Source organism: Pleurodeles waltl, chromosome 6 (assembly GCF_031143425.1).
Source record: "Pleurodeles waltl isolate 20211129_DDA chromosome 6, aPleWal1.hap1.20221129, whole genome shotgun sequence".
In the NCBI taxonomy this organism is placed as follows: domain Eukaryota; kingdom Metazoa; phylum Chordata; class Amphibia; order Caudata; family Salamandridae; genus Pleurodeles; species Pleurodeles waltl.
Window position 1 is genome coordinate 1,005,625,348 of NC_090445.1, and position 27,537 is coordinate 1,005,652,884.

Here is a 27,537-nt window from a genome sequence, read left to right on the forward strand (position 1 = left end):
ACTGTCAAATTGTGTATACCAACTGCAACAGTGAAGGATACTGGAGAGCCTAATTGAAGAAGTGCGCAATTCAAGTTAAGGATGGATTTCTCCAGCTTGGTGCCTCCTCGGAAAATGGTGGCAAAGCAACCTCAGAGATGTCCCTGGGAGTTTTGATGAGCAGGGCTGTGTGGCTCAACTGCACGTTTATTCCTAGGGTTTTACAGCAAATGAACTTGGATCCTTATCTACCAGACACCTCTTGCCCTGATGAAACGACATGCTGACTGCAATTGTTCCGAAACAGGAATTGGTCTTTTAGTTTGCGTTATACCTTTGATCCGGTCTTTTAGGTTCTCTTTTATATGGCATAAATAAACATTTATATTTTTTTACATACTGAAAAAAAATCAAGCCTCTGATCTGTACTTAAGATATCTTATATAGTAGCTTTCGGAAGGGGCTCTGCAACCTTGAGGCTGGATGAGCGGATTCACCAGTATCATTGGCTTGTCTTTATAACGAACTCGGCCCACTGCATTAAGCATATGCTTTCCCACAAGTCAACCATCAGGTTTTCATTAATAAAATATGTACAAAATTACACTTCTCAACGCTATATAAAATAGCTCGTCCGAGTCTAATAAGGATTGCAGATCTAGCCCTGCGGTTGGTTTGAGTAGGTCACCAGTAACAAAACCCTTGCCTGCTATGATAATGTGTGATACTCCATTTAACAAAATATCTGCCTACATGATTTGACCACAGTGTAATAACAATCTAACATGCCAGCCCATTGCCTTTAACAAATATTTTTTTACAATATGTAAGTCTGGCCTACTGGATGTACCATAACCTTTCATAATAAACGGATCAAGCCTAAGAAATCTACGGTAACTTTTCCCCAGTGCACCAGTAACGTCTGTAGCATTCACCGTTGACTTAACATCATAACCAACGCAGGCCTACTGAAGCACGTATATGCTAACAACTATAATGCATACCGATAAAAAATTACAAATATGTACAAAATTACAGTTGACAAAACAACAGAGTCCCTCTGAAAATGGCCTAACCAGGATTATCACAGTGAAAACTTCTACAACCCTATTAACTTCATTTTGAATTAAGTTAAGTAATAAATTAATAAAAATATTAATAAATAGTAAACTAAAAATATTAATTACGTTTTTAGTTCCAAACATCTCCCATAAAATAAAATGCTTCTATTTATGTATTTACAATTCCAAAATATGCAGAAAATGAATTTCAATTAATGCAATTATTTTCAGAAATTAGTTACTTTTATTTTTAAAAGCTAAAATGGTTAATAAATATGTTATTATAAAATATATATTTTTATTTATATATCATGTTATGACATTAATTAAATATAAGTATATATTTTTTTTACAAATGAACTAAATTATTTCATTTTAACAATGTTTCATGTAGGGTTCTATTGTAAGTCTCTGCATCCATTATTTTGTATGAGAGGGTATTTTAGTACTAGTTGTTGTTCATGTGTGGTGCTGTAATCAATCCAGGTCTGAACTGAAGTACATTAAATACCGTTTTGCATTGTTTTTGGCTGTAGTATCTTTAGAAGTCGTGCTTGTGAATAATAATTGGCTTACTATTTTGTGGGTGGGTGTCTGCCCTTCCCTAAACCCCTTAACCCTTCGTAAACCCTGCCTTACTCCTTCCTAAACTCCTCCAATTTGGTAGGAAGTATTCTATATTTTCCAGATGCTCCCCCTTGTCCGTCCCACATTTATTACTAAGTAGTAAAATTACAGGTGTGAGGATCTCCGCATAGAAAATATGAGAGGTGGGGATTTTCACTCATGGGTTTGTGAATTGGAATTACTACTGTATAACTACTTTTCGCATGACACATTTAGTTTAAAGCCAGTACATAAGTGAAAGATGTAGATTTTTTATTTATTCAAGATGGTTTGCATAATATAAATTAAATAGTATGTTTGTTTTAAGGAACAAATATCCTTGTGTTTGTTTTAGGCAACAGAGTACAAAGACCCTGCACTACTACTACATCTGGAGCTACATCCTGCATTCCGTGCATTGCAGGAACATATATGGATCATCCTTCTGGCCTTACAGAGTGTTTTAAATGTAAAAGCTGTGATTCTGGTAAGGAATGTTTGCGTTTCAGTTTGTTCAGAATAATACAGCATAAGTCACAAAGTGCTTGGAGAAAGAATCAGAATTGTGGTAGTGATGGATTTCTCCTTGGTTTTGTACAAACCTTTATGAAATTCTCATCTCAGGAGTACTACTAATATTTAGACCAGTTGTAGATTTCAAGGAGTGATCATCTGCATAACATTTCCACATGTGTTGTGCTTGCCAGGCGGAAATTGTATCCTGTGGAAATGTCAAACAAATGTGGGGTTTCCCATTGAACTTTTTAATCTTAATGCAAGGAAAATTCTGTTTCAAAACAGAGAAACCCATTCTTATAACCCCAGTTATAAACTTTGGTGTTAATCACCATATCCAGCTTGGTAATACACTGTCTCCGTTCGTAATAAAATAAATGTACTCGCTTTTGAGGGTGGAAGCTACCTGGAAAGGGGTATGTGAATACAAACACACACATTTGTGACGCTCACCTATTTTTAGCGGGCCGGCCCAGAATCACCTAAAAACTTGCCCCAATAGTAAGTTGATAGTTGTGGAATATCAATCACTTAACTTCTGTATTTGTAAAACCTATTTGTTAGGGTAGGATTCTTTTGATTAGATTTTATATATTTTCTTGCCATACAGTGGAATTATATACACAGAGTATTTGCGAATTGAGCATAAAGTTTGAAAAACAGCCTTTGATGTTGGATTGCCCTGTTACACAGCAGTCCTTGTGGGAGTAGAGGATGGAAGAAAGACAGTATGAGAAAAGATATAGGGTGGATTACAGTATAGGAGATGGCAAACATTGCCTTTCCAGGAGAAAACTGAATTCTGGTTTCATGTGAGTTGGTGCACCGACAAAAACCTGAAAGCAGGGCTGGTAGTTACATAAGGTCAGATACGTTTTGGTATGCTTCCAAATTACATCAAACACTTCCAATTTCCATTCTGATAGAAATGTCTGAACTAAAATTGTACCTTGTGAACTTTGCAGTAAGGGGGGAAATTGTTCATGACACCCATTGGGCCAGTAACAGCTCCTCAGCCGCTCCACGGCTCTCCTTCTTGCCGCTGACAGATCCGCCTGCACTACTGAGCCTGATTGTGACAGGTCTGCATGCATTCCCAAGCTTGATTGCAACAGCTATGCCTGCATTCCTGAGTCTCATTACGACTGCTCCACCCGCATTCCTGAGCCTGATTGTGTCTGATGACAACCCTGCCAAAACCTCCTTTTCACCACTTCCACTCCTGCCTTCTCCACTCCCACCCCGGCCCCTCTCACCCCCCAAGACATATAATGGAGGATGCAGTGTGGTCTCGGTAAGAAGTGCCTGACTCATTGGGCCAGTCACAGCTCTCCATCAGCTCCACAGCCCTCCTACCTGCTGCTGACAGCTCAATCCACATTCCTGAACTTAATTGCGACAGCTCCGCCCGCATTCTTAAGCCTGATTGCAACAGCTCCGACCGCATTCCTGAGTCTGATTGCAACTGTGGACGCCCCTGCTGATGCCTCCTTCGCGCAACTGCTGCTCCTGCCCTCCCACCTTCCCACCTCCCACACCAGCCCCTCACACCTCCCAGGACATATAATGAAGGCTGCACTGGGACCGTGTGAGGCGCATGCGCTGGAGGTGCGCCAAAGGCAAGCTCGCCTGCACCCGTCCGCACATGGCCCCGCCCAGCACCAGGACCCCTGGTCCTCCCACCCACCACGGCTACACCACCAAGTAGTTTCAGGCCCTAAACGTCAGACACCCCATCAACAGCTGCTTCACTGCCTCCCGACGCTCAACCAAAGAACCTTTCACCTGTCTAAACTGCCGTTTCTCCTCAACGCGGGCCCATCAGCGCACACTAACGCCCATACTGCGCCCACACAGAAGACTGCAAACAACCAAGCACCACTCCAGTGCATTCTACTAAACGCCTGCTCCTTATGCAAACACGCCACGGAAATCTGGGACACCATCACCACCCATGACCTGGGCATCGCCTTCATCATCGAAATATGTCTAACACCCTCCTCAAACCTTGACATCGCCACGGTCTCCCCTGATGGCTACAAGATAATACAGTGAGACCGCACAACAAACATGGTGGGGGCATCGCCAACATCTTCTAGGAAACCATCCAATGCACCATCACCAACGACGACCCAATGCCTCTCATGGAGCACCTCAACTTCCAACTCCAGACTGATGCCAATGCCATGATGCGAGGCACCCTCGCATACAGACCCCGGGACCACAGCCAGGCTTCTGCGATGCCATCGACTCCTTCCACTACGTCCTACTCAGCGATCTCAATTTCCACCTTCACGACCCCAATGACACCAACTCCACATCCGTCATAGAGAACCTCAGCAACATCGATGGAGCACCTCACCTTCCAACTCCAGACTGATGCCAATGCCATGATGCAAGGCACCCTCGCATACAGACCCCGGGACCATGGTCAGGCTTCTGCAATACCATCGCCAACCTCCTTGCCATCGACTCCTTCCACTACGTCCTACTCAGCGATCTCAATTTCCACCTTAACGACCCCAATGACACCAATTCCACATCCCTCATAGAAAACCTCAGCAACATCGACCTCACCAAACTGGTCACCAAACCCACGCACAAAGCTGGACACAAACAACGGCATCTTCACCTCTCGCAACAGAATCCGTTTCACCCACTTAACTGGACTCACCTGGACCGACCACGTCATTGTCCACTTTACTATCTCCAATTTCCAGCACACTACCTCCAAGCACCTTAGGATCCTCCACCAAAGCTGGGGCAAGGTAACCGAGACCCTGTTGACACAAGCCCTAGGCACTGCACAACCTGAGCCCACGACAGACCTCTGCATCAACCAGGCAGTCCCAAACTTCACCACTTGGATCACCAAATCCTCCAACAGAGTTACCCAGCTAAAACCAACAACAACTCCGAACCAGTGAGCTGGTACACCCCATAGCTCAGAAACTCCAAATGCGACCTCCACTGTCTCGAGAAACAATGGCACGTGACCAAGGACCCCTCCGACAGAGAGGTCTACAAGGCAGCCCTTGTAGGAGGCTGGACTGGCTTGTAGTGAGTACCAAGGGGTACTTGCACCTTGCACCAGGCCCAGTTATCCCTTATTAGTGTATAGGGTGTCTAGCAGCTTAGGCTGATAGATAATGGTAGCTTAGCAGAGCAGCTTAGGCTGAACTAGGAGACGTGTGAAGCTACTACAGTACCACTTAGTGTCATATGCACAATATCATAAGAAAACACAATACACAGTTATACTAAAAATAAAGGTACTTTATTTTTATGACAATATGCCAAAGTATCTTAGAGTGTACCCTCGGTGAGAGGATAGGAAATATACACAAGATATATATACACAATAGCAAAAATATGCAGTATAGTCTTAGAAAACAGTGCAAACAATGTATAGTTACAATAGGATGCAATGGGGAAACATAGGGATAGGGGCAACACAAACCATATACTCCAAAAGTGGAACACGAACCACGAATGGACCCCAAACCTATGTGACCTTGTAGAGGGTCGCTGGGACTATTAGAAAATAGTGAGAGTTAGAAAAATAACCCTCCCCAAGACCCTGAAAAGTGAGTGCAAAGTGCACTAAAGTTCCCCTAAGGACAAAGTAGTCGTGTTAGAGGAATAATGCAGGAAAGACACAAACCAGCAATGCAACAACTGTGGATTTCCAATCTAGGGTACCTGTGGAACAAGGGGACCAAGTCCGAAAGTCACAAGCAAGTCGGAGATGGGCAGATGCCCAGGAAATGCCAGCTGCGGGTGCAAAGAAGCTTCTACTGGACAGAAGAAGCTGAGGTTTCTGCAGGAACGAAAAGGGCTAGAGACTTCCCCTTTGGTGGACGGATCCCTCTCGCCTTGGAGAGTCGTGCAGAAGTGTTTTCCCGCCGGAAGGACGCCAACAAGCCTTGCTAGTCGCAAATCGTGCGTTTGGCGTTTTTGGACGCTGCTGGGGCCCAGGAGGGACCAGGAGGTCGCAAATTGGACCTGAAGAGAGAGGGGACGTCGAGCAAGACAAAGAGCCCTCACTGAAGCAGGTAGCACCCGGAGAAGTGCCAGAAACAGGCACTACGAGGATGCGTGAAACGGTGTTCGCCGAAGTTGCACAAAGGAGTCCCACGTCGCCGGAGACCAACTTAGAAAGTCGTGCAATGCAGGTTAGAGTGCCGTGGACCCAGGCTTGGCTGTGCACAAAGGATTTCCGCCGGAAGTGCACAGGGGCCGGAGTAGCTGCAAAGTCGCGGTTCCCAGCAATGCAGCCCAGCGAGGTGAGGCAAGGACTTACCTCCACCAAACTTGGACTGAAGAGTCACTGGACTGTGGGGGTCACTTGGACAGAGTCGCTGGATTCGAGGGACCTCGCTCGTCGTGCTGAGAGGAGACCCAAGGGACCGGTAATGCAGCTTTTTGGTGCCTGCGGTTGCAGGGGGAAGATTCCGTCGACCCACGGGAGATTTCTTCGGAGCTTCTGGTGCAGAGAGGAGGCAGGCTACCCCCACAGCATGCACAGGCAGGAAAACAGTCGAGAAGGCGGCAGGATCAGCGTTACAGAGTTGCAGTAGTCGTCTTTGCTACTATGTTGCAGGTTTGCAGGCTTCCAGCGCGGTCAGCAGTCGATTCCTTATCAGAAGGTGAAGAGAGAGATGCAGAGGAACTCGGCTGAGCTCATGCATTCGCTATCTAAAGTTTCCCCAGAGACCCTAAATAGCCAGAAAAGAGGGTTTGGCTACCTAGGAGAGAGGATAGGCTAGCAACACCTGAAGGAGCCTATCACAAGGACTCTCTGACGTCACCTGGTGGCACTGGCCACTCAGAGCAGTCCAGTGTGCCAGCAGCACCTCTGTTTCCAAGATGGCAGAGGTCTGGAGCACACTGGAGGAGCTCTGGACACCTCCCAGGGGAGGTGCAGGTCAGGGGAGTGGTCACTCCCCTTTCCTTTGTCCAGTTTCGTGCCAGAGCAGGGCTAAGGGGTCCCCTGAACCGGTTTAGACTGGCTTATGCAGAATTGGGCACATCTGTGCCCAAGAAAGCATTTCCAGAGGCTGGGGGAGGCTACTCCTCCCCTGCCTTCACACCATTTTCCAAAGGGAGAGGGTGTCACACCCTCTCTCAGAGGAAGTTCTTTGTTCTGCCATCCTGGGCCAGGCCTGGCTGGACCCCAGGAGGGCAGATGCCTGTCTGAGGGGTTGGCAGCAGCAGCAGCTGCATTGAAACCCCAGGAAGGGCAGTTTGGCAGCACCAGGGTCTGTGCTACAGACCACTGGGATCATGGGATTGTGCCAACTATGCCAGGATGGCATAGAGGGGGCAATTCCATGATCATAGACATGTTACATGGCCATATTCGGAGTTACCATTGTGAAGCTACATATAGGTAGTGACCTATAGGTAGTGCACGCGTGTAATGGTGTCCCCGCACTCACAAAGTTCAGGGAATTGGCTCTGAACAATGTGGGGGCACCTTGGCTAGTGCCAGGGTGCCCTCACACTAAGTAACTTTGCACCTAACCTTTACCAGGTAAAGGTTAGACATATAGGTGACTTATAAGTTACTTAAGTGCAGTGTAAAATGGCTGTGAAATAACGTGGACGTTATTTCACTCAGGCTGCAGTGGCAGGCCTGTGTAAGAATTGTCAGAGCTTCCTATGGGTGGCAAAAGAAATGCTGCAGCCCATAGGGATCTCCTGGAACCCCAATACCCTGGGTACCTCAGTACCATATACTAGGGAATTATAAGGGTGTTCCAGTAAGCCAATGTAAATTGGTAAAAATGGTCACTAGCCTGTTAGTGACAATTTGGAAAGAAATGAGAGAGCATAACCACTGAGGTTCTGATTAGCAGAGCCTCAGTGAGACAGTTAGTCACTACACAGGTAACACATTCAGGCACACTTATGAGCACTGGGGCCCTGGGTTACCAGGGTCCCAGTGACACATACAACTAAAACAACATATATACAGTGAAAAATGGGGGTAACATGCCAGGCAAGATGGTACTTTCCTACAGCCCTCAACTACTACCACCACCACATCAAGGCAGCAAAAAGAACTGCAATCACTGCCTGCATCGACACCACAGCCAGCCACACAAAATAACTCTTCACAATCATAACAGAGACCTCCATCTACCCATCCCAGGAACTATGTGACATCCTCTCCGACTACTTCCACAGCAAGATTACCACCATGTACAACAGTTTCGACCCCCAACCTTCCACCTCCAGCCTAGACAACATCTCTCAAGCAGCGAACACTAGCTGCACGATAACCTCCTGGTCTTAGATTACCTCACAGACCACCGCAGCCATCCTGTCATCCATCCACTTCAGGGCACCCACTGACTCCTGCCACACCGGCTTTTCAACCTTGGAGCCAACACTATTAGCATGGAACTGATGAATGGAAGCACGGAAAGGTCAGACACTTCCTAAATAAACCCTCTGTCGATCCCAGCGACTTCAAAATCTACAGACTGATCTTCCTATTCTGCTTCCAGGCCAAAGTGCTTGAGAAAGCCATCAACCAACAGCTCACCGACTACCTCGAACAAAACCACCTTCTCGACACCTCACAACCACGGAGACTGCAATGATTGCCACTACTGATGACATCAGACCCTCCTCGAATGAGGAGAGTCAGTAGCTCTGATTCTTCTGGATCTCTCTGCCGTGTTTGAAATGGTCTCCAACCACACTCTGCTCAATCGACTCCCCAACGTAGGCATTCAACAAAACACCCTTAAGTGCGTCACCTCTTTCCTCTCATGTTGTGGGTAGAGCATCCGCTTTCCTCTTTTCACTTCTCCACCCAAGAACATCACCTGCTGCATACCTCACGGATCCTTACACAGCCCAACCCTGTTCAACATCTACATGACCCCCTTGCAGATATCATCAGATCCTACAGACTCAATATAGTCTCCTATGCCAACAACTCTCAACTAATCCCCTCCCTCACCAAAGCCCCCCTCAGCGCCAAAGCCAATTTTCGTAGCACTATGTCCAACGTAGCAACATGAATGAAAAAACAGCAGCCTCAAACTAAACACCAGCAAAACAGAAGTCCTGATATTCGGGAAGATCACCTCTGTAATGGATCACAGCTGGTGGCAAGCAGAACTCATACCAACGCTCTTTCCATCAGACCATGCACAAAACCTCAGCATCATCCTCAACTGCCAACCATCCATGAATCGACCAGTAAACTCAGTCGCCTCCTCCTGCTTCTACATCCTCTGTATGCTCTGCCGAATCTTCAAATGGACCCCTATCAGCACCAGAAAGACAGTCATTCATGCTATGGTCACCAGCCGCCTCGACTATGGCAACGCTCTCTACGCTGGAGAGACCACCCAGCTAATTAAAGGAGTCCAGACTCTAAAGAACACGGCAGCCAGACTCATCTGCAACCTCAGCAAACGCTCAGTCATCACCCCACACCTCCGGAACCTCCACTGGCTGCCCGTTGAGAAGAGATGCCAATTCAGAATCCTCACACTCGCATACAAGGCCCTCATCAACTTAGGGCCGCCTATATCGACTGAGGTTCTACGTCCCAGCAAAACAACAGTGCTCCGACTTGTTAAACCTCGCTCACCCACCTGCACCCATCAGAGCCTCAGCGGATGCCGCTTCTTCTCCTAAACAGCAGCCAAGTCCTGGAACAGCCTGCTCCTCCATCTCCGAACAGCTCCCTCCCTGGCAGACTTCAGAAGGAGACTCAAGACTTGACTTTTCGACTGAGGCATGGCACCCTCAGCGCCGAGATAACCTTAAGGGTGATAGTGCTACGCTTTACAAATGCTATAATTGATTGATTGATCTGAGGGGTAAGGTCTGAAAGACTTTGATGTGTAAGCTGATGCAAAGATCACTGCAGAAATGTGGTGCCTTATTTTATTCTGCTTATTTCCAGCAGCTTGTTTCTAACTTTTGACTTTCGCTTCCTCTAGTATGCGTGCGAGGATCACAGGTGATAATTTTCCAGCACTGGACCCTTGCCTTTGGCCATAGCTCTGGTATTTATCACCATCACTGGGTCACAGACTGCAATACTAATTGCAGCCCCCACAATACTCCTGACCAGGAGGCTGGGGGTATACAAGATATACTTGACTGGTGACACTAGTAAGATTGTAAACTTGGAGGAGGGGAAGAAGGAAGGCAAGGAATAGGGTGCTGGAGAACTTTGTGCCTTTCTCGCATTGTCATTAGACACCAAGAGGATCAAAGTGGCAGTGGTCTCTGTCTACACCATTGTACCAATCTGTTTATGGCATTTGGAACCTCATATGCTCTCCCTATGCTAAGTCTGCAGCTCGTCTAAAGTCTAGTAAGGTCGATAATATCATAAGCCAACAGAAATCATGCAATATCCATTTTATGTTAGGGAGATTTCATTTGATATAAAATATTGATTAATTTCAGTGTGCTTAGTTAGCATAACTTGACTGCACCAGGCTGCATTGACGGTGGTTCATGAAATGCTGCAGAAAAGTACCTTATTATTTTAGGTGTAAGAACTTCCATCTGCATGTGTCTTCCTCTCTTTCAGAAGATCAAGGAAAATACAGCCTCCACAATTTTCTTTGTGTCAATGTCTAATCTGTTCTGCTCTGTGTTACTTGTAACCATGTTAAGGCTACTTAGTCAAGCTCTGCTAGTAGTTCAACAAATCATTCTATTTCTGTACTTTAGAAGCATCCTTAATCAGGAAGTAGGAGTTTCTAGTGGTGTTGCACAAACTAATTGATTGGTTGTGATACCTGAAACATTTGTGTTCCAACCCTTCCACGTAATATTATGCCATTAATACATCTGCCTTCTGTTTCTGAAACATTAGAAAACGTGCTGTTTGGAGATGAGCAAGACCTATTGTTAACAGATGTTTTGCTCCAAGGCCTTTGTTTTGAGATTTACTACTCTGTCCTGAGAGTTCCTTGAGCTTTTCTTTAGAAGACAGACCTTATGTCAGTCTGTTCTTAAATCTATGTCAGAACCGGAGGCGAGGATTATGCTTTACGCTTTCTTCACTTTATTACAGCAGTCATTTAATGTATCTCCAACAAACCACATTTCCCACGAAATACCAGAAATTGTAAAAATTAACAACGAACAATGCAGTCCCATCAGTGGACAACTGGCCAATCCTGAGGCTGCATCCTGTCCATAGTCTTTCGTCTCAGTCCTTAGTGCCTCTTTCATCACTGCTCGCAGACAAATAAGTTGCACCGCCACGAAATCCCAGGCGGAAAGGCTACTGGAGACAGTAATTTGCATTCCTGTCGCCAGAAGATGACTCCCCCACCGCCCTCCCATCTACCCAAGATCCCTCCAACCCCCATCCCCACCTCCCGAACCCCCCAGTAACCCCTTTACCCCCCGCTCCCAGTAGTGACCCCCCCCAGCCCCACATACATGTACTCACTCCCCACCCCGATCCCTGTACTTACCCTCCCCATACACGCATGCACCCACAGACACGCACATCTTGACGCTCACAACACCCTTACACTCATCATCATTCAATCGGTCAGGTATATAAATCACCTAGGGGCACAGGTTCCAAGGTCCTCTCGGACCTAGCAACCAATTTTTGGTGATTCTGTCTGGCACCTCAGATATCAGTCACAGCAGAATACCTTCCTTGTCAGGAGAACTGGATAGTGGATTGGCAATCCCACCACTTCTGGGACTCCAGCCTTTGGAAGCTCAACCTGGAAATCTTTGCCAGCCTGCAGAACAAATAGGGTCCATTTTCGGTGGACCTTTAAGCCTCTAGATTGGATAACCAGCTTCCCAAATTCTTCAGTTGGAGGCTTATTCCTCTGGCGGCAGCCACAGATGCACTCCTGCAGGATTTTGGATCAAGAGACGGGGTATGCTTTTTCCCCGTTCACAATTACTCTGGTGCCTGCCCAGTTCAGCGGAAGTAGTGTTGGTCACCCCGATCTGGAGATCTCAAGTTCGGTTTCCAGTTTTTCTGGAACTTTCTTGGGATTTTCCTATCCCTTTCCCCATATTTCCAACTCTCCTTCTCAATCTGGACCAGATTCCGCCGGAGATGGTGCTTGAGGGTTCCCTCTGCCTGATGGCGTGGCGGATTACAGGGGTAGATGGTCATGCCAGGGGCATTCGACACAGGCTGAGGATCTCCTGTCTAAGGCCTGGTCAGCGGGCACCATCAAACGATACAAGTCGACTTGGACGAGATGGTGTTGTTGTGTGTGCAACGGGGTTGAGATCTTGTTGGTGCAAAGTTCATGTTCTGAATTTTCTGGCTAGCCTAGCAGAACAGGGGATGCCGTACCGCTCTATCAACTCCTTCCATTCAGCCTTACCAGCAGGACATGTGCCCGTGGATGGGTCCCTGGTGGTGGAACACCCATTTGTGTGCCGCCTTTTATGAGGCGTAAGATTGTCACTGCCCCCGGAACCAAGATACTCAACTCTTCGGGACATTAATAAGGTGCATAATCTTTTCCTGTCCTGGCAACCAAAAAAATACTTTCAAGGAAGGAACTCTCAGCGTAGGTAGCAATGCTGCTCTGCATTGTTTCATGCAAATGGGTCTCAGGCGTCCGGGCTTTGGATATTACTGGAATTTGGTGGTAAGTAAGCTTTAAATAAGCATACTCCTTGCCTCCAGACCTGACATAGAATGACAAAATTCCTAGCTTTTGTAAAAGAAAGTTTCAATTTTGCTAAGGACTCTATATTACCATATAGTACTGTTTTGGAGTGGTGCTTGATTTTGGAAAGTTGTGGTCACAGCGGGGTTGCTTGACCTCCCAGTTCGCAGTGGGCCCAGCATTCTTGATTTGTTGCATGCATTAAAATTTCCCAAGAAAATAGCAGTTGTTAAAAGTGCTGCACACGGAATTGGAGAAGACATGATTTTATTAGGAAAAAAGTTTTTCAGATCAGGTTGCCATGTATTGTGAACACAGGTTAGCAATATTGCTAGAACAAACACTTGGGGATTCAGAAACAAAAATGTAAATAGATTTATCTCGGAGTCATTTCAAATAAATGAGTTAAGAAAAATGTAGAATGTAACGTCACATGAGGATAAACAAAAGTGGGAAAAGGCAAGATGCAAGCAAGGTAAATATTAAATCAGGAGATCTACTAATGGGAGATTTGTCTAGCCATATTCATTGCTACTGCACATGACATTGATGATACATCGACATTACAAAAGTGGGACATGATAGGCTGGTGAACATCTTTAAAGGGCATTGTTTCAATCCTTTCTAAATAGTGTATATAATTTGTGTCAAAGATGTATAGTGTATCAACAGAATAATATAGGTAACTAACCAGTGTGAAGATGAGCCAAGTATAGAAAACAGCAGGTCTTTTCAATACAGATAGATTATGTACAGATGCTACTCTGTAGTAGTCTGAGGTATATCCAAGTGACTTTTTTTTTTTTCTCAAAATGAATTGAGGCCGATCCAACAAAAATATATGATGAATTGCTAATTGGCAAATTGCTATTGATGGAGTTGATCCCGAGGTTTGGATTGCCAAAAGCACTGGGTACAGATAGGGCACACATTTTAAGAATTAAATCATGGCTATTTTGTGCACTGCTTAAAATATTGAACAAAAGTTTCACTTTAGCTATCACCCAGCATCTTCAGGAGTGGTTCAGAAGCTTAATGGCATTATGAAGAAAAAAACAAGCCAAGATTTATTATTCAACATCTTATAAATGGCCAAATGTTCTTCCTTTGGTACTACCCAGCATAAGAAGCACACCAAGTAGGAAGTTCACACAAAATAATCATGAGAAGAGCCACGAGAATTCCTGGTGTTCCATCATGTGTTATTTTAAATATTTCTGATGATTTGGTCTTGGATTACTGCAAAGCCTTGACTGATATGGTGCGCTATATCCCTCACCTGGCGAAGCTTGCTGTTCCTTCTCCAAGCACTAAAGCCTACTATGACCTGGATCCTGGTTACTGGGTTTTGGTGAAGAAGCATGTGCGAAGAGTGCTGCCTTGTACCACTCTGGAATGGATGACACTAAGTGATACTGGCGAGAAACACAGCTGTGGAGTTCGGAGATTTGCCATATTCGATCCACCTGTCTCACACAAAAAGAGCTTGTGCTGCAGATAAAGAAATGGTAGTCCTAAGCATAGACTCACAAAGGCAAGGTCAAGCTTGCTCCATGGACTCAGATGAGGAAGACAGAGTTCAAGAAGAAGAAGAAGAAGAAAAAATAACTCTAAAAAGCAAACAAACAAATCAAAGAACACCACTTGCGAATTCTGCAAATCAAAAAGCAGATAAATCTTGTAGGAAAATACACTCTTTCTTGGCATGGTTACCTCCATTCTCTCCTTGTCGTCAGTATGTTTGACTGTGTCTACTGGGCTCCTGCTAACCAGGACCCCAGTAGTTTTGCCCTTGCCTCTAAATTGTGCCTTTTTCTTCCCACAATTGGCATACTGGTCCCCCCCATGTAAGTCCCTAGTATATGGTACCCATGGCATTGGGGTTCCAGGGGATCCCTCTGGGCTGCAGCAGTTATTCTGCCACCCATAGGGAGCCCCTGCAAAGGGTTCTGCAGGCCTGCCATAGCAGCCTGCGTGAAACAGGTGCATGCACCGATTTTCACTACAGGTTACTACACCAGGTCACTATAAGTCACCCCTGTGGTAGGCTCTCTCAGCCCAGAGGACAGGGTGCAGGAATCTGTGTGAGAGGTTCCCCCACAAACTCCAGATCCATTTTCCTGGACTTTGGGAGTGCGAGGATGCCATGTACTGGACACAGGTCATTACCTTTGTCCAGCGTCATAATGGTAGCTCCGAAACTAGGCATGTTTGGTATCAAACATGTCGGAATCATACCCCAATACTGTTGCAAATATTTGAAGTATGATTCCATGCACTCTGGCGGCTCCTAAGAGGACCCCATCCATTGCTACCACCAGTCTTACAGGGTTTTACAGGTAGCCCAGCGGCTGCCACCCCTCAGACAGATTTCAGCCCTCCTGCTGCTTGATCTGCTGAAGCCCAAGAAGGCAGAACAAAGGATTTCCTTTGGGAGAGGGAGGTAACACCCTCTCCCTTTGGAAGTAGCCTCCCCAAGCCACTGGTTTGCTTTGAAGAGCACATTTGGTGCCCTTTGTGCATAAGCCAGCCCACACCGGTTCAGCGACCCCAAGTCTCTGCTCTGGCACGAAACTGGACAATGGAAAGTGGAGTGACCATTCCCCTGTCCATCACCACCCCGGGGTGGTGGGTGCCTAGAGCTACCCTGGGGGGGTCCCTGGGTTCTGCCATTTTGATTCCAAGGTTGGCAGGGAATTCTGGGAGCATCTGAGTGGCCAGGTTAATCAGGTGACATCCGAGCCCCCTCCTGATAGGTTCTTACCTTGTTAGGTGACCAATCCCCATTTCAGGTCTATATAGGGTCTGTCTCTTGGGTGGGTCCTCCGATTCAGCTTGCAAGATTCCAGCAGGACTCCTCTGCAACCTCTGCTTCGGCTTATGGCCCCTGGGACCGCAACTGGAACCTCCAGGACCTGACAAGCTGCTTCCAAGAAAAAAGGACTCTTCAGCAGTATTGTTTTCAGGGCTCCTGCCAGCTTCGCAACAGTACCCTCGCCGTGCATCCTCTGAAGACTGCAGCTCTTCCGCCTGCACAAGAAGAAGGAGGAATCTCCCTTGGAGTGAAGGATTCCCTCCATCCTGCAAAGCACAGCCTCCTGCGTGGTTCTCCTGCAGCATGGGATCATCTTTTGTAGTGCTGCGTCCTGTGGGACTCCTGTGGGTGCTGCCTCCGCTCCTGTGGACTCTCTGCAACGCTGAGGGTCCCCTGTGACTCCCCCTCCTGGGTTGAGTCCTCCTGGGTATTGCTGGTCCCCAACAGCACCCCTTTTCCAATAACCGCGAGTTGCCTTTGCCAAGGCTTGTTGGTGGAAATCCTGCACCGACGCCCATCTGCAATCTTCCTTCCAGTGTGGGGCATCTACTGAATCCATCAGGTACTCTTCTCCTGCTTCTGGGCTGCAGTGCTGATCTGTTTTCCAGTACTGTCGACCAACTCCTGCATCCACAGCTGGGTGGGTAGTATCTCCTACTTCTACTGGACTCGACTGTGACTCTTGGACTTGGTCCCCGCTCTCCACAGGTCTACTTTCCTCAGGAATCCACTGCTGGTTTTCTTGCAGTCTGCTCTGGGTGTCTTCTTTTTCTCCTTTTCCTCCTTTTGGGTGGTTTGGGGAAAAAACACTTACCTTTGTGGTTTTCTAGTACTCCCAGCTCCCCTCTACACATCTTACCTAGGTGGGGGTACTTTGTTCACATTCCATTTATTTACTATATGGTTTGTGTTCCCCCTAGGATCACTATTTGTTATTATAATTTGCACTGTTTTCTAACCTTTTCTATGCCTGTTTCTGATTGCTAGTGTATACATTTAGTGTATTACTTACCTCCTAAGGGTGAGTCACCTGTCTAGTATTTTCTGCGATTTGTTCCAAAAATAAAGTAACTTTATTTTTGTACAACTAAGTTTATTATTTCATGTGTGCAAGTGCTGTGTGACTACAGTGGTATTGCATGAGCTTTGCCTCCTAGATAAACCTTGGCTGCTCATCCACAGCTACCTATAGAGAGCCTGGCTTCTACACTTCACTAAGAGGGGAAACCTGGACCTGGTATAAGGTGTAAGTACCATAGGTGTCCACCACACACCAGGGCAGCGTCCTACAAACCTCAGGCGGATCAAGAATTGCAACAGAATATGGAATCTTAAATCAAGCTGAATTACCTGTGAGTGAAAGAAGCAGAGTGTTACAAAGCAAATGCAGATTGAAGAAAAATAGTGAAAAATCAACTGAAGTAGTGAAAGAAAATTATAACAAAGAGAGTGAGCTAAACATTAGTGAATCATCATCCTAGAAGTCAATTATAGATGTTGCATCAGAACCATCAACACGAGTAAGGGTGCTAAACAAGAAATACATAGCCCCTGAATGTGCATATCTCCCACAATTTGTTCCGGAAGAAAGAGACTTTGATTTCCCTGGAGGACCCTCAAAGAAATGAAAAATGAAATATGAAATGATCAATGCTGAAAAGCTTCAAAATGAAGAATTAAACTGTTGCTCCAAATTTTGAAAAACTGGGATTTTCTTAGAAGTTTATCTTTTGTTACGTTTTGATTTACCTTTAACCTACTTTTGATTGTTTGGATTACTTCTGATTACGTTTTACTTACTGTTTGTACTTGTGCTGTTCTTTTCTTAAATAAATCTTGCTTTTCCAAATATTGTTTTAAAATTCTTATTGTGGCCACATTTACTGGTGTTGATGCATATACATTCTTCTGCTGAATATCTATCAATCCAAAATAATAACTCAATGTCCTACAATCAGAAGGATACGAAATATCACAGATTTGATCATAATAATTAATCTAATGAGGAGCTGGGTTAAAATTCTTACATTTGTGATTGTTTGTACTCATTTGCCCAATTCTTTCATAGGGTGTGACTTGTGTTCATTTGACCTTATCTTATTTGTTGTTCAGTGTATTACTCTATGATGATGCACCAAAACTATTTAGAAGAGTCATGTTGAACATCATTTGTTCCCTCCACATTTTTCAAACCTTAGAGGTCTTGAGACAGCTGTTTTTTTTAGATCCGTTTTAAGCTGCACAGAACTAACATTGGTAGTACTAGCATGCAGAGCATATGCAGATTGATTGAAGTTGAGTATAATTTTATCAGAGATTACAACAAGAAAATATTGTAAGAAAAGGTGCCAAAAGGTTCACAAGCAATGAACTTGGGTCAATAGAAGAGTGAGAATAAAAAATCACAAATGCACCCTAGTCTTACAACTTGGAATGAGCAATAACAGAATGTGTGTTGCAAATGCAACGTAGTGAATGTTTATAATCTGAATGTAGTAGGGAATACTGCATGCACTTATAATAATGTAAGAGAGAGGTTTTATATGTTAGAAAGTATTCACAATTTTAAAGCATTTATTACTTTTTCAATAAGACTAATTATTTCACACTTTCACAAGGTTGGACAGATTCTTGTTATTTAGCTTTTGTGTTGCTAGAGACTACCACTTGAATAGTGTGAGGAAGTGTGTCATGGAAGAATGAATAGTAAAAGGGCATGTCATTAAGTGCTAGATGTGTTTGGTGTTTTGATTCTTTCTATAGGAATAGCTTTAAAGGGCTTTAGGATTAGAAAATCGTGTACTTCAGTGGAGCATTTGGCGAGTATCACAACAGGTTATTTAAGTAAGATTACTCAAGAGATGTTTGAGATAAGAAGTATAGGAATTCAAAATCGCTTTGTTCTAGATATGCTTTTGGTGAAAGAAGACGTCCGTTGTGTGGTAGGGAATCAGTGCTGCACTTCCTTCTCAGATAAGCATGATAGTATTAAAGAATAGATAAGATAACTAATATTGTGAGTGCGACTCATCCAGTCAGAAAAATTAGAATTTGGGAGAAGATAAGCTCATTGTTTAGTAAGTTTGGTAAAAATTATATTAATGAAACTGATCATTGTATCAGTAGTAACAATACAAATTATAATGATTGTTGTATGTATATTCAAGATTTTAGAAGCAATTTGAATTAGGAATTTAAGCTGTAATTGTAGACACAAGTAAAAGAAAGCCAACAAGGTGGATGATTTAAGAAGAAATGGCTCTTAATGAGTTGAAAGCCAACATTTATGATGACATGAAGGCCTTGCAGGAGAAGAAATTGACAAAACCAAGAATGATGAAAGAAATGTTGCAGTAGAGTAGGGCGATCACTGTTGGGATACAAATCAGAGGGGAATGAGTTTTAATTTTCTCTTTAACAAAAAAAAAAAATATTTAGATAGACATGCTTCAGTTAGCTTAACTACACCATACCGGGCTGCATTGGCAATCATTCATGAACTGCTGCAGAAATGTTGTCAGAAATAAGCCTGTGCGCGGTACAGGTCCCGAACGAAACGCTGCTGCGCGTATTTGCGGCGCTTCATTCGCACCACTTGTCATCCCTTCCTGTTCTAAAATTGGTCATCAGCGTCGTCTGCCCTGTGGTAAAGCTCATGTAGCAGCAGGGTCAGGACGTTGGTGGAGAAGATGCACTTATCAGTGCTATTCTATGAAGGGACTACAATTCCCAGATTTTTAGAGGCAGCGACAATCTTGGGGTGTGGCAGGCCTATAAAGCCCAGCCACACCCATGCACATTGCTCACTATTTTGAGGACTTCGATGCAGTCAGACCTCGTGGGGGTTCCTCTGAAGAAGAGCGGATTTCCTGCATGGCAGATTGACAGCAAATCGGAGCATCCTTGCTTTCATGGTGAATTCGGATACAAGTAGGTCGTACTTGTAGCTGTAAGTTCTTGATGAGCCCAATCTTGAAGGGAGTTGTTACTTCCAAAGGTAAAGCACCCCTTAGCACAACGAGCAAAGCGTTTTCAGTTTTAAAGGTAAAGCAGCCTCGGCGCGACGATCAAAGCATTTTGGATCACAGGAGTAAAGCACCCCTTAGCACAATGAGCAAAGCATTTCAGGCACGGCAATCAAAGTGCTTCAGTCCACATGAGTAAAGCGCCCTTGGCACGGCAATCAAAGCGCTTCAGTCCACATGAGTAAAGCGCCCTTGGCACGGCAATCAAATCGCTTCAGTGAACTTGAGTAAAGCGCCCTTGGCACGGCAATCAAAGCGCTTCGGTGCACATGAGTAAAACGCTTTTGGCATAACGAGCGTAGCGCTTCAGACAAGACAAGTAAAAGCGCTTTCTGGAATAATGAACAAAGCGCTTCATCTATAATAATAAAAGCGCTTCATGAACAACAAAACAAGGTGCTTCTGCCCAACGACCAAAGCGCTTCAAGTTCAATGAGTAAAACTTTCAGGCCTAGATAGTAAATGTGAAAGCATTTCGGAGATATAGCAATCTATAAGCATAATAAGCAAATTATAGTTTTCATTGTTTTTTGGAAAGCATGAATTGTAAGATACATATTTAAGTCTTTGAAAATTTCTAGGCTGACATCAAACATTTATGTTATGAATGCATAGTTGTTACAGGATTGATATTCAGAGTATGACCAAAGTCCAAAGCTCTTGCCATCTCTTAGTTCAGAGGTTGTAGTTTGATTCAAAGAAGGGGCTTCGCCCTCATTTTCACAAAAGGGGTCTCAATCTGATATCACGGAGACGCCTTTATTCAAGAGTCTATTGATGAGCTATACTGTTATGAATGAGTATATGCATATTTGATCTAACCGTTTCTTTTCAGATCTGGCTCCCGGCAGTTCCCTACTCTAATTCCCTTCCCCCTGCCTGGCTTCATCTTAACTCTGTGCTATAATAGCTTTCTGAGTTGGTGACGCTGGGAGGTGGGCCTTCTGTTCAGCAACGTGCAGATCCAGAGGAAAGGACACTGTGACAGAAGTGCACATCATGTTTATTTCTGGTGTGGAATTTAATAAAATATCTACTTGTCCATGGGACAGGTTGCTTCTTAAATCTATTTGTCTTGTAAAACAAATCTACTTGTCCCTTTGATGCCATGTAGTGCGGCAACAAATTATGGCAGCACTCTCATTATGTAAGAGCTCTGATAATACCCTCTCTGGTCATTTTAAGGCTAATTCTATAGTAGAGATTGAATACTTGCACTTTCAAACCCTACTATAGCAATTTCCTTATTTTGCTACCTTTCCAGTGATGGAATGCCTTTGAGTCTGCAAACCTTCTAACTTGTATGTTTTAATTCACTAGCTCTTCTCTAAATTTTTCTATAAACTGAGAAAGGTTGGAAATGTACTCCTGACACGTTCTTCCAGGATCCGGAAAAATGTGGTTGGTGTCAACGTGAACTTGTAAAAGCTCAATAGATTTTTGCACGAACAAATATACACATGCAAACTTTTTCGAGGAGTACGATTACCTGGTATACTTCTGTAAGTTCTTGTGAATTCATGCAAGCCACTAATTCAAAGACATATAGCATGTGAATCACAATATTCAATTATTATCCCAATCAGAGTATCTAAGCTTAAGTCTTTCTATTGTAGGCGTGCCTGGCTTAGCTGTATATAATACCAGAATGATCAATAAGTTAGCATGTCTAATGGTTAAAAACATTAACCATACTTCTATTGCTTTATCTGAATTCTTATTAGATGTGCGTGGTACTAGAAAAGCTGCATTACAAAACAGGGCTGCCATAGACTATCTGTTGCTAAAACACAATCGTGGTTGTACTGAACTTAAAGGCATTTGTTGTTTTAATCTTTCAGACCACTCTAAATCTATCCAGGCCCACATTGATACACTACGCACATTAGTGAAAGGGGTAAAACAAGATATGGATCAGGTATGGTGGGACTGGTTGTTTCAGTGGTTACCAGATTTTGGACAATTACGCAAAGTTTTAGGTGGAATTTTTGTGGTATTAGCTCTTATATCAATTTGTTGCTGTGTACAATGTATTCCTAATTTGCTTGCAATGTTTAGACCGAAAAAAGTTGATTTTAAACCTATAGGGTATATGAGTCACTGGTCAAAGGGCAGAGTGCAGTGATTTTTGTGTTTTGACCTCTGACTCTGTGTCGCACCACTTTGCACTTGGCTTAGCTGTCCACCGTCACATTAGCGGTCACAAGTTACAGACTCCATTTTGTATTCAGCTTAGCCTTAGCTTCACCGCCACGTTAAAGGTGCAAGTATTTTTCCGTACCAAACATGTTATGCAACATGTTTTCTATTCTGCGTGTCTGCGTGTTCTTTCTCACCAAAGGGCTAGGGCATAACGTGGAGGAGTCAGTCAGCAAGATAAGGATGTACTAGAATGATGTTTATGGTACAGCAGGGAACGGTTTAGTTTTGTGAGAGACACCTTGGGAAACTGGCCAGTTCCAATATGTTTCTTTCAAAACAGACCTAAAGTAGCCAGCATTTTTTAACACTATTCGCGGAGCGGGGGAGGAGTTTTCTAGAAATCTCCTTCCTGGCTTGTTTAAGCTTTAAAGGAGACCCTGGTCGACAGTGGAAGATTCAGAGACCTCAGTCAGGATAGAGACGTCGAATTCCTGATATATTTCCTGTGAGGGTAGATTTCTCTTTCTCGTTGCAGTCGAACCGGGGTCAATGACTTGCTGGCATGGGAAGTATGAAGCACCAGATAGGCCCCATGGTGATGAATTTTTACTACTTATTTGCTTTGCATTGTGTATGAATATATATGTTAATATAGGTATTTGTATCTCTGCATGTATATATTTGCTATTTATAGTTTGAAGATTCTTTGTACATGTTCTCACTTTATTGTTGCACATTTTAAAGGTGCACTTTCGGTTGTATTGACCTTCCTTCACGAGCCTTGCAAAGTGATTTAATAAATGTCTTTTTTAGACTAAGAAGCGCATTCCAGGGATTTTTTTTGACTCTTTTTGTTGTGTGTATTTTGACTGTCAGCAGTAAAGCAAAACAGCATGGGTGCCCTTTTGTGACTTTTTAAAGAATTGGGTACCTAATTAGGTCTGGTGTTAACCAAGACATTTAGTTTTTATTAAAATTCTATTTCTCTCTGTATCTATTGGCTGGTTTTACTGTGAATGATTGCATTTTGCTGTTCTGCAAGAAGCATATTGGCACACAAAGTAGTTTTTTTCAGTGCAAGGAACTAATGTGGCAATCAGTGGCGTAACGAAACTGGAGGGGGTCCCTATGCAAAGAACATGGCGGGGCTCCCCTCTCCAGACTCACTCAGGGCAGTGTATAATAATGGTGTATTTATTATGTACAATCAGCATGTAAATCGTTTGCATCAGAATGACAGAAAAATTAAAACAGTCTCAGCAGGCATGATGTCTAATAGGATGCTACTGTCAAGAGTCAAACCATTTCTTTGCTAGGTCCTACGCCTTGCACGTTAAGTTAGCGTTTTCATGTTTGCAGTAGAACTAGGCCTCGTTTGTATGTTGCTTCTGTCATCAGAAATGCCTTTTCCCCAACAGAGATTTACTATTAAATCTGTTTGATTTTTCAAGGCGGTTTGACCACATGATGTCACATACTGGCTACAGCTAGTCATATTTTATCAGGTCGAGCTATTTTTAGGACCTGCTCCCCTTCTGGAGTTGACAAAGAACAGGTGTTCTGTTTAGTCAGAAAGTGAAGGAGAAATAAAGATACCTTTAATTCTTGATCTTATCTGGTCACATTTGCTGCGTGTTCAGAGACAGAGGTCAAACAAGTTGTCTTCTTACAATTAATTTTCCTTCTGACTGCAGAGTTCAAGGATTTTGTACGGTGAAATCTCTAATCTGCTGTACAAAGTGTGTGAAATTAAATGCTGTAGAGTGCCAGGCGTTTCCTAACACAAAACATTTTAATAACAAAGTCAACTGTACAAACATTTCAAAATATATTTCATTAGTTGCGACAGTCTATTTTTTGTACTTCTCTGTGATGAAAAAATATTTTAATAGGATGAAAACAAATCAGAACACTTTACTTGGTGATGTAAAAAGACTATATATGTTTTCTGAAACCCAGTTATCACAGATTATTGTTAATACACTATGTACTTTTATCAGTAAAGCTGCAAGTTAGTGAGAAGGTTTTTGGACATCATTCCTAGTCATATATTCATTAAAAGTGTGTATATAAACAGAAACAGAGAAACACTCCTGCCCTGATGGCAATGCTGTTAGTAAACTAAGGGGCAAGTCATGGATCATGTACCCCCTTTATATGGGATAACTTCTTATTATACATGGAGAAAGCATTTAGTCTATTTAATCACACAACTGAAGTTTGTTTGTACATGATAAGCTCAAATATTTGAATTTGCACTCATATATGAGAAAGAAGAAAAAGATGACTGTAAACTAAATTATTTGCCCAGGATCACACAATTAGAGGCCCGTTTACTGGTCAAGTACATTACAGTTAGATCTAGTAGATTATTCAAGTTACTCTACCTGCAGGTTTAGTAACATTTTTATGATTTTTCGAGACCTGCTTACCTTAGTCCCCAGGCTTTTAAAAAAATCCTCTGACATTGCTGAACTGTCAAAAAGCGCCAAGAAATCATTGGGTGTATACATTCCTAATAAAAAATAATATATCATAAATAGGCTGTCCATTATGAGCCCTCTGACCATTCGTCCTGTATAAGGTGTCCTGGACTTTGTACTCCAATGCAGACTGTAGTAATGACAGCAGCCGGTTTTCCACTACAGGAGAGTTTATTGCAATAACTAGCAACATGGTGCTCCCCTCTTCAGCCTGAGTCTAACTGACAGAAGATAGAACACCCCAAACAGAACTCTCAGTAACATTCTAGGAAGCATGATGATGGAATGCAGGGGAAACTCCATCAAGTATCTGCACCTGCAGGTAGTTGCGGACCGGCAATAGTTGAAGACTGGCCTGATGAACAAACCATTTGCATCACCACCAAGAAGGCTTTAGACCAGCAATGAAATTACCCAAAAACTGGTGGGTCACCAATGAGCAACCAAACTAGGTTCCACTTTCTTCTTTTCTGTGTTTATTTCTATACAAGCGGAGAGAGGGTGTCATTATTTTGTCTTGCCGTGGATCTCCGAGATGATTTTATTGTTTTCTACTTGCCCTTGCTAATACTAAAAGTGCATTTCTGGGGCATATTTTCCTGCCAAGGCTCATTTGTGCTGAATGTTGCTAAAACTTTGACCCAATAGGCAGCTGTATACCACAACAAATGATTGGCTGACCAGGTTGGAATTGTGATCTCTGACTCGGCTTAGTGCAGGCATGTCTAGCATAGGTCAGTGTGGGCCGGTTCTGTGACAGATTTTCAGGATAAAAGTAATGTTTACAAGTTGAGTTTAAATGTGTTAAATTAAAATTTAATTGCTAAGGATTTTCTGAAAACTTGTCTTAGATCCACTCATCTAGTTCTCCATTGAACACCATTGGAATAGTGTATAATTATACCGAGCAATCTAACAACACAGTTAAAGGCACCGAGATAAAACGATAAACTAGTGTATTTTTATGTATTTCCATAACAAGTTAAAACCACTTTCCAGCTATCACAGAATGATTCAATGATTTACAAAAAATAACATAGCAAGGACCTCTTGGGGCTCATGTTACTGGAGCTGCTGCACCATGATAGTGGCTCATCTGCCTTCATTTTTCCCACCACCACATATAAAAAGTCACATAATAAGTGAGTTGACACAGATGTCCATAATAGTGTTTGGAAAATGAATTACCCTACCTGTTGAATTTGCTAACTTATCTTATGAAGCAAGATGTCCTTCGAATGGTATAGCTGTACCTCTCAACTTACCCTTCTTAGCGATTCAGAAGCTTGAGGGATATGGGATTTCCACAGGGGACAGAGCGAGGGGAGGCTGTTTGTGTATGATCAAATGCACCTAGTAAATTGTTCCTTTCTAACGCAGTGTTACATTACTTCTCTCTTTCAGGAAGTGGGTTACTTGTGAAGAGTAGCTGTACCTACACTAGAAATACGGTGTGCTCTTGTATGGGAGGATACTACTGCCTTAATCCAGCCACCGAAGAGTGTGATTTGTGTGAGAGGCACACAGTTTGTGTCGCTGGCGAGAAAGTAAAGGTTCCCGGTAAGAAAAACAGCCTAGTAAAACATTAGAGTATGTGTACAAATGGTATTTTATTAAAACAGATGTGTTAGATGTTTCTATTCAGGGTTATGGTGCATGCATGATATGCAGTGTGATTTTCAGTAAATCATTCCCATAGTACATGAGTGTGTGCCTGAGTCCTCGACCATTTTTGGCATCAGCGCTGACGCGGACATCCACAGAAAACTCTGTTTAGGATAATTTGCGAGGGAGGCAGAAAGGGCAACCTACTGCAGAATTGAATACAAATAAACCTCTAGCAGACTTCTGTTTCTGTTGGAGACAAGTGATTAACGTAATTTAAGTTAAAGACATACTTCTGGAACAGTTGTAGAAGTGGAATCATTATTGAGGTGGAGGAAGAAAAATTTCCTAGCATTCATAAGGGACAGTTTTAATTGCATTAAGGACACAGAGGGCAAGTATTGTGCTCTACATTTCTTTATTTTCATCCACCAGCACTTCAAAGAACATCAACAATCTACTTTTCCCATCACCCCTGGGGAAGGAAATAAACAAAACTTGTCCAATAAACAGTCTCTCTTTTCCTTACAAGGAACGTCGGCTCTAGGCACTTCATCTTTCTTTCGTGCTCTGGCACAGATCAGATGAGTGTCCTTTTTTTATTGCCTTTCTTTGAGCACTTTTATGGTGTTTGCGACAAGCTTTGATGGCATTATTGTCCAACCTTGTATATTGCTTTAATTATCTGATGTGGCGCCGTGGGATTGCATATCAGTGCTTCTGTTGCCGCAGACAAATTCCCTGGGGACTGCAGAAGGCAGTAGCGGGTCGGGCCCACCATAGGCAGTGGTTCCACATAGATGCATTGTTCACGTCTCGGTGCTCCCGGGGCAGCGGGTTTGAACTCTGAAGATTAAAGTTTCTAGCTATGTCGTCAAGAATTTTAGAATCTATTAAGGGCGCGGAGGCGAGGATTATGCTTTCTATTTCTTTTACTGACAACACAGCAGCCAATGAAAACAGTAAAAACTTTAAACTACATATCCCATGAACACTAATCCATCCAATCATGGCCCTTCTCTGTCGATCTAAATAGTCTTAACACTAGAGTCCATCCTTTTTCTTTGCCATAAACAACACAATTAAGAATCAATATAGAACTTGCAGAACACTGGTCCGTCCATCATACTCCTGGAACGTGCCATCCATTCGAAAACCATTTAGTTTGGCGACCTCAGCCGTAGAACAGATAAACTTCAATTTTGATCGAACATCTCAACCGGAGAAATTCAGGAAGCATTATTATTCGTTCCTGCAGAAGGAGACAAGCAAAAACTAATATCTACACATATATGTATAGGGTTGGGTACTTTAATCAACTATTAAGATTTATCTGATAAACAACAGTTATATCATACAAAGCATGCATAGCACAAACTTATAAAGGGTGGGATAATCCTTGCCTCCGTGTCCTTAATAGGATCTAAAATTCTTGATACAGTAGCGAAAAATTGTTTAATTCTATGGCAGGACCGGAGGCTTCGGATTATGCTAGTTTAAAGTCTATTCACTACTTCAGATACAACATCGACAATAGGTTTGTGATAAAATACTTTGAAGGTAGAATCACTTGACCAGTTTGCTGCTGCCATAATATCCTCCAATGTAGCTCCTGTTGAAAACGCTTTAGAAGCCATAGCTCCTCTGACAGTATGA

The 27,537-nt window shown here is 43.4% G+C and overlaps 1 protein-coding gene across 8 annotated transcripts in view; it reads left to right on the plus strand.

Annotated features, from left to right (window-relative positions):
* Window positions 1-27,537, plus strand: part of TNFRSF14 (TNF receptor superfamily member 14) — a 465,083-nt gene that overhangs the window by 272,972 nt on the left and 164,574 nt on the right. For all 8 annotated transcript variants that reach the window (XR_011204948.1, XM_069239916.1, XM_069239910.1 and 5 more), the window contains 2 exons: window positions 2,002-2,133; window positions 25,681-25,836. Coding sequence is in view for 7 of the 8 variants with exons in the window: in XM_069239916.1 (XP_069096017.1) it covers window positions 2,002-2,133; window positions 25,681-25,836 (288 nt within the window). In the remaining variant the exon portion in view is untranslated. The remainder of the gene's footprint in view (window positions 1-2,001; window positions 2,134-25,680; window positions 25,837-27,537) is intronic.